This window comes from Suillus clintonianus (genome assembly GCF_016758775.1).
Source record: "Suillus clintonianus strain FC179 chromosome Unknown DEU56scaffold_23, whole genome shotgun sequence".
Lineage (NCBI taxonomy): Eukaryota > Fungi > Basidiomycota > Agaricomycetes > Boletales > Suillaceae > Suillus > Suillus clintonianus.
The window spans coordinates 124,006-137,096 of record NW_024539247.1 but is presented as its reverse complement, the minus strand read 5'-3'; the positions used below and the strand labels follow the sequence as shown (position 1 = coordinate 137,096).

General features: G+C 49.1%; 5 protein-coding genes across 5 annotated transcripts; 3 read left to right on the top strand and 2 right to left on the bottom strand.

The window, feature by feature from the left end:
• Positions 1-740: 740 nt before the first annotated feature.
• On the top strand, positions 741-3,904 carry DEU56DRAFT_793779 (uncharacterized protein). The gene is made up of 10 exons (XM_041352781.1): positions 741-1,570; positions 1,620-1,955; positions 2,008-2,355; positions 2,405-2,429; positions 2,480-2,533; positions 2,585-2,623; positions 2,677-2,696; positions 2,747-2,833; positions 2,892-2,969; positions 3,028-3,904. The coding sequence occupies exons 1-10, from the start codon at positions 785-787 to the stop codon at positions 3,694-3,696; spliced, it is 2,442 nt and encodes an 813-aa protein (XP_041210130.1). The 5' UTR covers positions 741-784; the 3' UTR covers positions 3,697-3,904.
• Positions 3,905-4,529: 625 nt separating this feature from the next.
• On the top strand, positions 4,530-5,898 carry DEU56DRAFT_260295 (uncharacterized protein). Its single transcript, XM_041345341.1, has 2 exons — positions 4,530-4,639; positions 4,695-5,898. Exon 2 carries the CDS (start codon positions 4,702-4,704, stop codon positions 5,815-5,817), a length of 1,116 nt encoding a protein of 371 aa, XP_041210129.1. The 5' UTR covers positions 4,530-4,639; positions 4,695-4,701; the 3' UTR covers positions 5,818-5,898.
• Positions 5,899-7,260: 1,362 nt separating this feature from the next.
• DEU56DRAFT_260264 (uncharacterized protein) lies at positions 7,261-8,837 on the top strand. Its single transcript, XM_041345340.1, has 2 exons — positions 7,261-7,556; positions 7,610-8,837. Exon 2 carries the CDS (start codon positions 7,709-7,711, stop codon positions 8,762-8,764), a length of 1,056 nt encoding a protein of 351 aa, XP_041210128.1. The 5' UTR covers positions 7,261-7,556; positions 7,610-7,708; the 3' UTR covers positions 8,765-8,837.
• A 266-nt stretch (positions 8,838-9,103) lies between these two features.
• DEU56DRAFT_733642 (uncharacterized protein) lies at positions 9,104-9,876 on the bottom strand (the record flags this gene model as incomplete). Its single annotated transcript, XM_041348344.1, has 2 exons — positions 9,104-9,699; positions 9,753-9,876. 2 exons carry the CDS (start codon positions 9,874-9,876, stop codon positions 9,104-9,106), a joined length of 720 nt encoding a protein of 239 aa, XP_041210127.1.
• A 992-nt stretch (positions 9,877-10,868) lies between these two features.
• DEU56DRAFT_884796 (uncharacterized protein) lies at positions 10,869-12,986 on the bottom strand (the record flags this gene model as incomplete). The annotated part of the gene is made up of 14 exons (XM_041356172.1): positions 12,711-12,986; positions 12,615-12,642; positions 12,284-12,558; positions 12,159-12,231; positions 12,009-12,098; positions 11,803-11,951; positions 11,722-11,746; positions 11,601-11,669; positions 11,457-11,539; positions 11,327-11,409; positions 11,255-11,270; positions 11,165-11,191; positions 10,960-11,111; positions 10,869-10,910 (listed from the first exon to the last, which is right to left on the bottom strand). Exons 1-14 carry the CDS (start codon positions 12,862-12,864, stop codon positions 10,869-10,871), a joined length of 1,266 nt encoding a protein of 421 aa, XP_041210126.1. The 5' UTR covers positions 12,865-12,986.
• Positions 12,987-13,091: the final 105 nt, after the last annotated feature.

Sequence of the window (13,091 nt, the reverse complement as noted above, 5' to 3'; positions counted from 1 at the left end):
GCATTAATTACTGAGGAGCAAATGTTATGTAACGACTCGAGGGATCGTTGAATTTGGGAAAACATCATGATGCATCATGCACAGTTTCTTCGTGTGGCACAGACGAGTCCACAGGATTGATTGTGGTACTCCGAGTGTGTGGTGCAGGACCCTGTGGAGATGAGCGAAACCAGATATAGTCGATGATTTAATTGATAGTGTTCTTGATATGGGAGTTTGTCCTCGCGAAGTGGCGCCGTGGCAGCGAATGCACACCGAACTGGAAGCGCTGAGTTAGGCACATCACGCCCGAAGACTTGCGGTGGCGGAGAAGGTGGCTAGGAGACAGCTACTAGGAGTGGCGGCTTGGCCACTCGCGCCGCTTTGGACCCTCGGATGCCGCTTGATGTCGCTTGAGCCCTGGCTACGGTGATCTTCCCTGCAATGCTTTGACGCTGTTAGCAATGGTACGCGGTGGTCAAGTTGAATCTACCAGCTTGCGATTGAGATTCATTGAATCAACCGTCCCTTTGTTTTTGGCGGGCATGACACAATTCTACTCCAGATGTGATGCAACATCACACCACAACCGCTGTTGATCATCATAGTACTGGTGGTAGCGGGCAGCAGGTAAGGTAACGGGAAGGAGTTACGGCTTAGTCATCATTGTCTGAGTTTCCACGTGTGGAAAATTAATTTCCTTTTGTGAGTTGTGAATTTGTGGACGCGGTATTTTTACGCTCAGAACATAAATGCAAAACCTGACCAGCTTGCTGATGCACTCCTGGCCCGTTGTCCGACCGCTATGGAGGTCATCGACATCCCTTCTTCCCCTGAACTACCTCCTACAGTATCCAGAGTAACCCGTCATCATAGTCGTCAGCCTGGGTTGCAGAAGAGAAGACCGCTACCGCCAGCACCGAGCCGATGGACAGAAGAAATCATCGAGATAACTGACTCTGAGAGTGAACCTGAGCCTGTGCTTGCGTCCAAGGGAAAGAGGCGCTCAGTAGAAACACATGCAGTACCAGGTCCTTCGAACTTGCCAATCATCAGCACACCTCTTAGTGGTTTGCTTGCTGGTGCAGCTACCGGATCATCTCAGAACGCTCCTAGCAAGGACGGAATCCCTTCTGCGCCGCTATTTTATTCAGACGATGAGGACACGGAGCTAAAACCGATGCCGATGTTGGTACAACAGCTAGATATCCCTCCGGAACCAGTGCTGCCACCCGCGCCACTTCCTCAACTCACTCTCACTCCTGAACCTCCGGCGGAGCCTACAGATCCAACTGACGCGCTTATTGCTCGCATCATGGAAATTGTCCCAGACGTAGAACCCGCACATGTTCTCGGGCTCGTGCAGCAATTCACCCACGACCCTATCAATGCCGGACAGAACGTCATAGAGCTTGTCCTCCACTCTCTCTTCGAGATCCCAAATTACCCTAAAGTTGATAGGAAAGGAAAGCGGAAAAGGACCGAAGATGACGAGGAAGGTACCGCCCACGGACAACCTGTTCCTAAGATTGATTATTGCGCGAAGGACAGAGAATTTAAAGGGGGCATACATTATTTCGAACTGGCCTTGGTATGTGATTTTTGTCTTTGTACGATATATGGTTCTGATCCCTCAATAGGAACAACTAATGATCGATTTTCCATACGCCCCGAAGCCGTATCTCCGGGGGCGGCTACTAGAACATCGGTTTTATGCTCCAACTCATTTGCTTTTGGCTGGGATGCGGGATCCCCTACCTTACGTCCAGAAATCTATTCCCTCAAGAGTTAGCGGAAAGGGTAGAGAGAGGCACGATCCCGAATTCGAGGCAGAACGTCGATGGCTTTTGGAGCGACAAAATGCAACTGTGTCGACTGATGGACAGCCGCTTCCTGATCAAGTAAATGACGATGACGCATGTGAAGAGTGTGAAGATGGTATTGAATGCGGTTGTTGTTTTTCTTCGTACCCATTTGTTTGTTGCTTTCCTCGCTCACTTCACAAGCATCTTCTGACATCGTGCTTAGGATAAGATGGTACAGTGTCCAGAAGCGCATCTATTCTGCAAAAGTTGCATGTCTTCCTACGCATCCAACCTTTTGGGCGAGCACAATCCTAATATCGTTTGCATGGATCAATCCGGCTGCAAGCTTCTCTTTCCGCAGTCTGAGCTGGAACGTTTCCTTACACCGAAGCTTCTTGAGCTCTATCATCGCGTGAGGCAGCGCAAGGATATCGAGGCAGCCGGCCTCGAGAACTTGGAGGAATGTCCGTTCTGCGAGTACAAGTGCGTCATCGAAAACGATATGGAGAAGCTCTTTCGGTGTGAGAATGTGGACTGCGGTGCGGTGAGTTGTCGAGAGTGTAAGAAACCTGTGCGTATCCAACTCTTTCTGGAGGGTCCAATTCTAATCGTTTGAGTAGGACCATTTACCGAAGAGTTGCAAGGGTAAGCTCGATTCTGTTCCCATTGACCGTTTCGCTCATAATTCTCTCTAGAAGTAGAATCGGACAAACACCTTGATGTACAGCACGTTGTCGAGGAAGCGATGAGTGTGTTCGCATGTTAATTATTAACGGCCTGTTTTTGACGATATTTTCCAGCTCGGGCACTGATGCGAAATTGTCCGAAGTGCCAGAAAGGTTCGTCCTCGCGAACAATTCTAATCAGCAGCTCTAACCGTAGATTTACACAGCATTTATTAAAGAACACGGAGTAAACCTTTTCCCTTTGCGAAGAGACTATATGCTAACTGCGTACCTCAGTGTAACAAGATGACTTGTCCGAATTGTCACACTGTCTCTTGCTATATATGCCGGAAGGTCATTCATGGATATGAACATTTTGGAAATGTAAGTCATGGTAGTGTAACTTTCTCGTCCATGAAACTCAACAATACCAAATCATCAGCCACCTACTTATGGCGCACAAGTGGACAAGACCAAGTGTCAACTTTGGGATCCTGTAGAACAGCGGCATGCGACTGAGGTATCAAGCTCAGCTGATTCACATAAGTCGATTTGTTAACGGCACCATATCTATCCAGGTCCAAGAAGCAGCTAAAAAGGCGATAGAAGAGCTCAAACGCGATCACCCTGATGTTGATGAGAGTAACATCAAGATAGATATACCGGTTGCCGGCCCGGCTCAGCCCATGCCTCTGCACATAAACCCTGCGTGGGGCTTGCCAGCCTTACCGGCACGTGGTCTGGTACCGAATCCGCATGGTCTGGTACCGAATCCTCATGGTCTGGTACCGAACCCACACGGCCTGGTACCGAATCCATACGGCCTGGTACCGAATCCACACGGTCTAGTACAGAATGCGCATGCGGTACCAGCTTATGCATTAGCCCATGCGGACTATGCGGGGAACATGATGCAATTCCATGCCCAGCAGGCTCACCAACGGCTCCAGCAACGGATCCAACAGCGGATGTTACAGCCCCAAGCTCACCAACCACCGCTCGCGGAACGCGCCCGAGTTCAACTCATGGAACGCGCCCAGGCTCAGGCTCAAGCACTGCTCCGAGCACGAATGGTGCAGGCTCAACACGATGATGCTGAGTTGAGGCGCCAGGTAGAACTTAGGGAGGCGGCACGTTTGATGGCTGAAGCCGAGAGGGCCAGACACATGCATGTGATGTACATGCCTCACCCACTCCCCCCGGCACCGCAACCCGTCGCCGCGCCCAGAAGGGCTCGGAGGCGCTAAGGAAAGAGATAAATTGAATTCTTGTACATTCTGAGCTCCGCTGCATGTCATGATAATGGTGCTGCTACCATACGTTATAGTCGTATATACCGATAAATTCCTACGTACGTTTTACCAGTGTTCTGCTACTTACGTATACTTGCAATTGGCTGTACTATTACATTGTGTTCAAAATCATATTCCTGCATTTATATGTGCAGAGGCTGCGTTTTCTTCGACCGGAGCGGAGCGAGAAAAGTTTCTCACGAAGAGGGCTCTGGAAAGAGACCACAAGGGCGCACGTCTCTCTGGGTGTCTCATCTTGCGCAACTGGACTAGTGACTTATTGTAGTCAAGGCGCAACGACGTGAGGTAAGTCTATTACTGAAGAACAGTGGCAGACGCACATCGCGGCAAACCTTCTCTCGGAAACAGATCTGTTTCATGATGAAGGGCCCTCGTCATCCGTGTCAGTGTGGACTTATGGTTTGAAACACTCCGAACTTTCTGACATCCGGATTCCGCTCATAAGTATTAGCCCTTGTTAACCTGATTTTCCATGTGGAAAGGGATTTCGCAGGACAGTAGTTCACCCACGAAGTATCTAACAGCTCGCGAGGTGACTACTGTGTCAAGATGCTTCAGGTGTAGATGGCATCATTCATCATTTTCTCAGCACCTAAAATACATCATAGCAGCTGTTGGTGACTACAGCCCTGGCCAACTAAACGATTAGTAGGCCCAGAACTTTCATTGCTCATTGTTGTTGAACTACATTTCTTGACAATGGTGTTGAAGCACTTGATTTAGCAGAGACGTCTCCGACCAAGTCAAGATCACGATTAATCGATACCATCAAAGCTCATGCATCATGTTCCACATAACTCGTAAGATGACTTTGTCGAAACGTTTGGTCGTCCTCGTTACACCTGGGGTGCGAAAGCTCACTCATTGGTACAAGAAGGTCGGTCCTATTGACGTAGTTCTCCCAACCCCCACTGTATTTTTTTTGGCAAAAGGATTGGAATGTCGCTGTCTCTCCTTGAAGAATCTCTCCCGCTGTCCCTCTCACCGCCGGAGTTCCTATCTCTCTCGTCGCTGTCGTTATTGCCGTCCCTTTCGTCAGAGTCATCGACGCCATCCAATTTGCCGACGCCTTCCCTACGGTCACAGTCATTACTCCCGCTAACGTCGTCCCATTCGTCAACATCGTCGCAATCGTCAACATCGTCGCAATCGTCAACATCGTCCCAATCGTCAACATCGTCCCATTCGTCAACATCGTCCGTATTCGAACCAGATCTCCTGGCGTCAGAGTACTCCCTCCTAACGGTCCCCCAAACGTCCAGTTTTTCAATGTCGTCGTCCCTCTCGTCAACTTCCCTCCAAGCCGTGTCACCCTTTCCGTCAGAGCCACTCCCATCAATCACGAGTATCACATCAATCAACCCTGTTCTTTTCACTACATTTAATCCCGCGACGACAACCATATCGCCCCAAACCACCAGTACGGCGGTTTTCAGCCCAACATCAGTGTCGAGCACCGGTTCTCCCCAACTACCTTCAACCATTGCTGCCATTGTAGGAGGGATCGTGGGAGCAGTCACACTTCTGGCTTTCTTAATATTTATTGTTGTGCGGTGTCGCGGGAAACAAACACTGTCTGTGACACCCTTCAACCTTCCCTCAACTGCAGAACCAACGCGGGTTGAGTCACAGGCGGTGCTTATGTCCCAGAGTACCGGCGGTGCCGTTCGTCCAAGCAGCAGAGGCCCACCGACCGTCCAATATTCAGACGCATACCTCGAAGAGTATTCTTGGAATCTACACCCGCCAGACACCTCCCGTGTCGATTGTACAACATCTCATTTGCCTGACGATCCTGACGCCTCTCCGTCCACGATTGCCAGGCTCCAACGGGTTTGCGAGCTAGAAAAGTTGTATCCAAGAGCATATCCGTCTCGCGCCCGTACGACAGATCATTGTTGTCATCACAGTGGAGAAAACTGGGTTGACCAGATTGTTACGGAGGATTATTCGCGAGGACCGAGTGAAGAGTTACCGGCTTATCCTCGTTCGGCGAAATCTTTGAAGAGCAGGGAAGCAGACCGTGATCATCGTTATGGTTATACTAGCTCTTAATCGTAGAGCCATAGATAATAGTACCACTGGTAACCACTACCACGGATGATGTTGAGTATCATGTATCTTTCTTAAGTTGGCAAGCTCGCTAGCAAATCACTGACGTATGTATGCTTGTCTTCATGATCAGGCTTCGTCGTTTGGATGATGAGGCTGCCGCATCACTACAAGACGATTATATCAAAGTTGTAAATTGTAAATACCCCTGCCTGAAGATATATCGACTCCGTTGACAAGCCACGCCATCGATTTCAATGACATTGCAGTGTTCATGACATTGAGAGATCTACTAACGAGACCGTGTGACCCACAGTGAGGGATGCATCGATTGAGTGCATGGACTTGTGTCTCTAATTCAACTAGGTTTAGCTCACCATCCTTATACCGAAGACAGACCCAGACGAACGAGGGCTAAGCCTTGTACCGGCACGATGCTGGCGGCCAGCATCGTACATCGTAACTATACAAGGCTTAGCCCATGCAGACTATACAGGAAATATGTTAAATGACAATGTCATGCACATCAGGGTCAGGAACTGCTCCGGGAACGGATATTAGAGGCCGAGGCTCACCAGTGAATAGCGCTCGTGGAACACGCCAAACCTCAGCGCTCAGGCTCAAGCACTACTCTGGAGTGAATGGTGCAATCTCAATGCGATGCTGAGTTGAGGCGTCAAGCGGAATTCACTCGGAGGCGGCACGTTTGATAGCTGACGGCGAGAGGGCCAGACATAATATGGTTATGTACATGGCTCACCGACTTCTGCCTGCACCACAACCTATCGCTGCGCCCAAAACGCTTAGGAAAGAGATAACACATTTCTGCATTGTATCGGTCAAGACTCTGGAACTGAACTGTGATTTATTATTTTGCAACATGATAGCAAATTTTCCCACACTACTTACTCAGTTACTGCTTGTCGACTTGGACCGACATGTTCGAGATCAGATTATGCCGATAGGGCTCGCATCCATCTCTGGCAAGAGGGCGCACGTCTCTCTGGTTCTCGAGCTTATCTCACGCAACTGGACCAGTGACTTGTTTTGACCAAGGCGCCTGGCAACGACATGAAGTAAGTTTATATCTATTACTGAGGAATGGCAGACGCACGTCGCAGCAAACCTACTTCTCTCGGAAACAGATCTTTTTCATAATGAAGGGACTTCGTAATCCGTGCCAGCGTGGACTCGTGGACCATTGCGCGTGGTAAGCTGTTTGAAACACTCCGAATGGACTTTCTTGCATCCGAATTCCGCTCATAAGTATTTTACATGTAGAAAGGGGTCTTGAACAACATTCGAATTCAATGGATACGTTCTCGTGGACATCTGCGAAGTATCTAACGGCCTCGGAGTACTGTGTTAAGATGCTTCAGGTATGGATAGCATCATTCATGATTTTCTAAGCGCCCAAAACACATCCGAGTCAAAGCAGCTGTTAGTGACTACAGCCCCAGCCAAATGAATGATTGGTACGCCCTGACCTTTTTTGAACCATTGTTGCGGAACTACATTCTTGACAACGGTGTTAAAGCACTCAATGTACTCATCAGTGGCTGACGTCTCCGACCACGTCAAGATCACAATCAATCAGTACCATCCGAGCTATCAATCAGTACCATACGAGCTCACGCATCATGTCCCACACAACTTGCAAGATCACCTTTGCACTGTTGAAACATTTGGTCGTCGTCGAGGCTACACCTGGGGTGCGAAATCTCACCCATTGGTACAAAAAGGTCAGTCCCATTGACATGGTTCTCCCAACCCCCACTGGATTTCTTTGGTAAAGGGAGAGGGATGACATTGTCTCTACCTGCAGAGTCTCTCCAGCTGTCCCTCTCTCTACTGGAGTGACCCATCCCTGTCGTCAACATCGTCCCATTTGTCAATGCCATCCGTATTCGAACCAGATCTCCTGGCATCAGAGTACTCCCTCGTAAGGGTCCACCAAATGTCCAGTTTTTCAATGTTGTCGTTCCTCTCCTCAACTTCCCTCCAAGGCGTGTCACCTATTCAGCCAACTTCCCTCCAAGGCGTGTCATCTATTCAGTTAGAGACACTCCCAACGCTCAGTTTTTCAATGTCGTCGTTCCTCTCGTCAACTTCCCTCCAAGCCGTGTCATCTATTCAGTTAGAGACACTCCCAACGCTCAGTTTTCCAACGTCGTTGTCCCTCTCGTCAACTTCCTTCCAAACCGTGTCACCCTTTTCGTCAGAGCCACTCCCATCAATCACGAGTATCGCAACAATTAACCCTGTTCTTTTCACTACATTTAATTCTGCGACGACAACCATATCGCTCAAAACCACCAGTACGGCGGTTTTGAGCCCAACATCAGTGTCAAGCACCGGTTCTCCCCAACTACCTTTAACCATAGCTACCACTATAGGAGGGATCATGGGAGCAGTTACACTTCTGGCTTTCTTAATATTCATTGCGGTACGGTGTCGCAGAAAACAAATACTGTCTGTGACACCTTTCAACTATCTCTCGACTGCAGGACCAGCGCGGGTTGGGTCACAGGCGTGGCTCAAGTCCCAGAGCACTCCCGGTGCTGTTCGTCCAAGCAGCAGAGGTCCGTCGACCGTTCAATATTCCGACAAAAACATCGAAGAGTATTCTTGGAACCTACCCTTGTCGGATATATCCCGTGTCGATCAATCGTCATCTGATTTGCACGACGATTGCGACGCCTCTGCATCCACGATTGCCAGGCTCCAACGGGCTCGCGAGTTAGAAAAGCTGTATCCAATAGCACATCCATCTCGCGTCCGCACGACAGATCATTATTTTCATCACGGTGGAGAAAACTGGATTGACCAGATGGTTATGGAGGATTATTCGCGAGGACCAAGTGAAGAGTTACCAGCCTATCCCCGTTCAGCGAAATCGTTGAAGAGCAGGGAAGCGGATCATAATAGCTTTCCTAGCTCTTATCCATAGATTCATGGACAATATTACATCGGTAACTAGTACTACGGATAATGTTGAACGTTATGTATATTTTTCGAGTTGGACCGGCAGCAAACCCACTGACGTATGTAGCTGCCACATCACTACAACGATTATACCAAGATTGTATAGGATACCCTGTGCTTGAAGGTGTATCGACTCTGTTGACACACCATCAATTCAATGTTATTGTTATTGGAATCTTCATGACATTGAGATATCTACAAGATCATGTGTACGGGCCATCTATGGATGCGGTTCCATGGAAGGTTCATCAAATCTCCAGAGAACGCATTCACATGACAAAATGACCTCATGATACAAGACTATTTATGACACCTCAACGGGATGAAGTATGCGTGGAGCAACACACTTCATGTTCACCAGAAGCAGCTTCTCGAATGCAGATTTATCGTCTGGCACGCTGGCCCTGGAGGAATAATAGAGTGTGTGAAGGCATTTTACCGCGAGCTTCCAGTTAGTTGATTTGTGCGACGACGAAGGACGGATTTTAAGGTCGAGGTCGTCCTCTTTCCGAAACATCCGAATGAAGCCGGACTTAAGGTCGTAGCATTCTTCAGCATCCACTGTCAGCCACTCGTCGAGTAGTCTGCCCTCCTTCACGCGCAAGAGCTTGCCGTCCCTATAGCGAAGACAGACCCAGACGAGGACCCATACGAACGATTCAGCATCGTGCTGGTACAAGTGTGAGACATTGCCTTCAATTGCAGCTACCTCGAGCAGATCAATTGCCACGAATGGTACTGCTTTTATGTGCTCATTGCCGGTAGGCCTATTTCGTTGAGTCGATGATAGGTCGTGGTCATTGAGTACCCCAATCCATCGACCATCAGACCTGTGCACCCTGAGATTTCCAGGATTGACGTCGCGGTGATGGATATCGTGCTTCCAGAGGGTATAATGACCTGTAGTCACGTTAGGGACAATAAAGAGTGTCAGCAATCATAATGCCACATACAGACCACGGCTTGCCACCATGCGCTGAGGAATTCGTCCCCGTTCAGCTTCGTGAGTGGGAATGGCTTTCCGGAGACAATTATTTCCAAAATGCGGCTGTCGCGTTCAATTCCAAACGTCCTCATTATTTTCGCCGTGGATTTCTCTTCAATCTTGTGGCACCAGACCATCACCGGGACGTGAGCCCCCACCTGTGGCTGGCTTTCCGCCACCTTACACCACACCTCCCCCACTATACCAGGCCCCCGAATGTGACTTGACGAAGTACGCACAATTTGACAGTGACGTGGTCTTCCAAGTGAGTTGGGTGAAGCAGAAACCATGTGTGAGTTGGAATGTGTGTGACACAGGTTTGGTCGCAATTGTCAGAAAGAAACAACTGCTTCCTCCTTGATAGTCTGGCTGGGGGAGAGCGAGTCGGTGTGGGGAGATTTTATACTGTTATTTTAGCCTGAACGCTTGGCATATTATAGACGAGTTCAGTTGGGATGTTTTATTCAACACCCTTGGCACCATTTTAAAGAGGTTCCCACGGTCTGTTAGAATGGGTTTCGTTGTAGGACAAAACCCATCCTGGCTCTCCTGCGAGGTCCTCGCCATTCCCTGAGAGGTCTCTGCAACCCTCTCGTACATCTATGCAGAGGTATACTGTTTCATGAGCGGTGTTCACCTCCAGCTCTCCCTCCCGCAGAGGCTCGATCACAGTCAACGAGCCTCAAATCTTCAATGATAGTAGTTATATGTTTGTTGTAGTTAATATACATGTTATGTCTACGGCAATCTTGCTGCTCGATCTCTGTTCGCACCCTCAGTGTTTCGGCTATCCATCCTTCACCTCTTCAGCTACTCGTCGAGTGACTCCTCACCCAGGAGGACAAATAGCAGGGCATGTGAGCCACCTCGCCCGAATGAGCACCTATCGACGATTTTTACTAACTTGGTGTAGGTTGATACTCACGGAAGATACGTCAGAACCCGATATCAGTCCCAGAACGTCCGGTTTCAGACTGGGATGTTAGCTGAAGACAGAAGAGAACGGACTCAATGTAACTATATTTGACATACACAAACTCTTCCCTCTAATCCTAGTGACAAGGCGCCCACGGACAGATAGTAGTTACACTCTGTGTCTCTTATCTTCCTCAAACGTGTCTTTGACCTACAGACGCAGTCAAAATAAAGTCACCTAAAGGATGCATGACACCTACTTGCTGGAAGAACACGTCGTCAGTCAGTACTCGCATGCCTACAGCCGCGAGTGCCTTCGATGCCACCAAACAGGCGTCATGGGACACTTCGGAACGTGCAGCTTCCGTGAATCCTGAGGAATGATTCCCGCCGTTTGGAGTGGTCGGGATGGCTTGAGCAAAACATTAGTATCTTGCTCGTTGGTTCGGAACTTGCGCTACTTACCAAAATTAGGGCGAAGACTAGGCATCACTGACGAACAAGAACTTCATTAGCAAAGATTGCCTACCACCCGGTCATGAAGGTTAGACACACTGTATGAAATGTACCCCTTGTGGGTCCGGAACATCAGCTCTATCGCACTTCCTGGACAGACAACATACTCACGAAATTAGAAGAAGCATTCTTCATACCCCATTCGGAATCGATAGCACCATAGCGCTTCAGAACGACATCAGCAAGCTCGTCACCTGGTATGATATTCAGCACCAAGCTGCTGCACGCCGTGATTTCATACCGAGTGCTTTGTTTTGCCTGATTTCGTTGCGTATCGGTCCGATCGTAAGTTGAACTTTGCATCCAGATGCGAGTGCAGCTGCTCTGTGACGAATAGAGATGATGTCGCTTAATCAATTGGACATGTTGACAGTGAATGACTGACTCGATGCAGGAAATGACGCGCTTCCTGGTATCTTCCGTCTCTGATGTTGTGGGAGCACGGACCAACCACCTGTACTTGTGAATAGAGGGATCGAAGCGGGAAAATCCTAAGATCGACTTACTGCATTGTAGCGTTGTCCGGGACGACTGGTTTTTCAAAGATTATCTTCCAAGTATTTCTACAGAGTGAGTGAAATTCTCACTGTTTGGAGCCCAATCCTTTCCTCCCAAGATGCCGAGCACGCGATGAGTAGGTTTAATTTGCTGGCGAAGAAGCGAAACATTGTTATATGCAAGGACGGCTGCATCAAGTGCATTTAGTCCCTCCCAGGGGCTTAACGCAGCGTGAGCGCTTCAAACGCAAAGAATGAGAAACCGCAACTCGATAAAAAGTATGAAAGACGCTCACGCATGGCCTTGATACTCCACCGTGATGCGAGAGAGAGTCAAGGTGCTAGACAAATTAATTGAGTGGCGAGGGCCAGATGCGGGATGGGACCTTCAAAGCAGGTTGAGTAACGCTGGTCATCTGATCTGGATCACCGGTAGAGGAACTGACATGAGGCACACATCCATCTCATCATAAGCCCCCTTTTCATACAGCATACGCTTGCTATCCCCATCATCCCCGGCTGCCCCGTGTTATCCCGAAGCCGACTATCACAAATGCAGACACGGACGCACCAGGTGTACCCAATAGAACTACTTTTCCATTGATGTTCAGCCTCTCCATAGCAGCCTTGGCTGCAAGAGCTACCGCTATTCCGGATATCCCAACAAGATTGTGTCCACAACCGTGTCCGATCCCAGGGAGCGCATCCATCTCAGCGTTGACACCCAAAACGCGCCCTCCTTGTCCATGGGTGTAGGTAGCCACCCACGCAGTCTCAAGATGATAATTCTTAGTCACTGCGAAACCACGTTTTTCCATAAATGCAGTGCATGCGTCGTGGGCATATCTGTGACAATGCTGAGTGTTTGCGCATAGCTATGCGTACGATGAGATCCAACGCACTTTTCTTCGAACTTCAGCTCTGGATGGCCTGTCGAAAATGCGTCAGTATAAGATGCGTGGAGAGAAAAGAGAAGCACCGCTCTAACGGTTGATTACCATGAATATCGAGACTTAAAGCCCTCAGCTCCCTGCTCAGTCCATCAAGGGTCGTCCCGATTACGTTCAGTATGTCTGGCCTGTATACCTGGCCCTCCTGAATCGGTGGTCTGATATTTGGATCATCTTCTGGTCGCCAAACTATGTCAGACATGGTGAGAGTAGAAAAATAAAGTAGTTTGCAGGCAAGGGAGCACCCGACTCGCCGCCCATGATATACCTGCAGGGAAACTCGTTACCGAGTCGCTGCCGAATACCATACCACGCAAGCCAGCCGACACGATGCGAACCGGACTCGCCGCCCATGATATATACCTGCTGGGAAACTCGTTACCAAGTCGCTACCGAATACCGTTTCACGCAAGCCAGCCAACACGATGC

What these genes read in the sequence shown, in the direction of transcription:
- DEU56DRAFT_260264 (XM_041345340.1), top strand. Translation starts at nt 7,709, where the DNA reads ATGCCATCCGTATTCGAACCAGATCTCCTGGCATCAGAGTACTCCCTC.
- DEU56DRAFT_793779 (XM_041352781.1), top strand. Translation starts at nt 785, where the DNA reads ATGGAGGTCATCGACATCCCTTCTTCCCCTGAACTACCTCCTACAGTA. An exon ending in ATTATTTCGAACTGGCCTTG is followed by an intron (nt 1,571 to 1,619) that starts GTATGTGATTTT and finishes ATCCCTCAATAG; the next exon opens with GAACAACTAATGATCGATTT. An exon ending in CATTTATTAAAGAACACGGA is followed by an intron (nt 2,697 to 2,746) that starts GTAAACCTTTTC and finishes TGCGTACCTCAG; the next exon opens with TGTAACAAGATGACTTGTCC.
- DEU56DRAFT_260295 (XM_041345341.1), top strand. Translation starts at nt 4,702, where the DNA reads ATGTCGCTGTCTCTCCTTGAAGAATCTCTCCCGCTGTCCCTCTCACCG.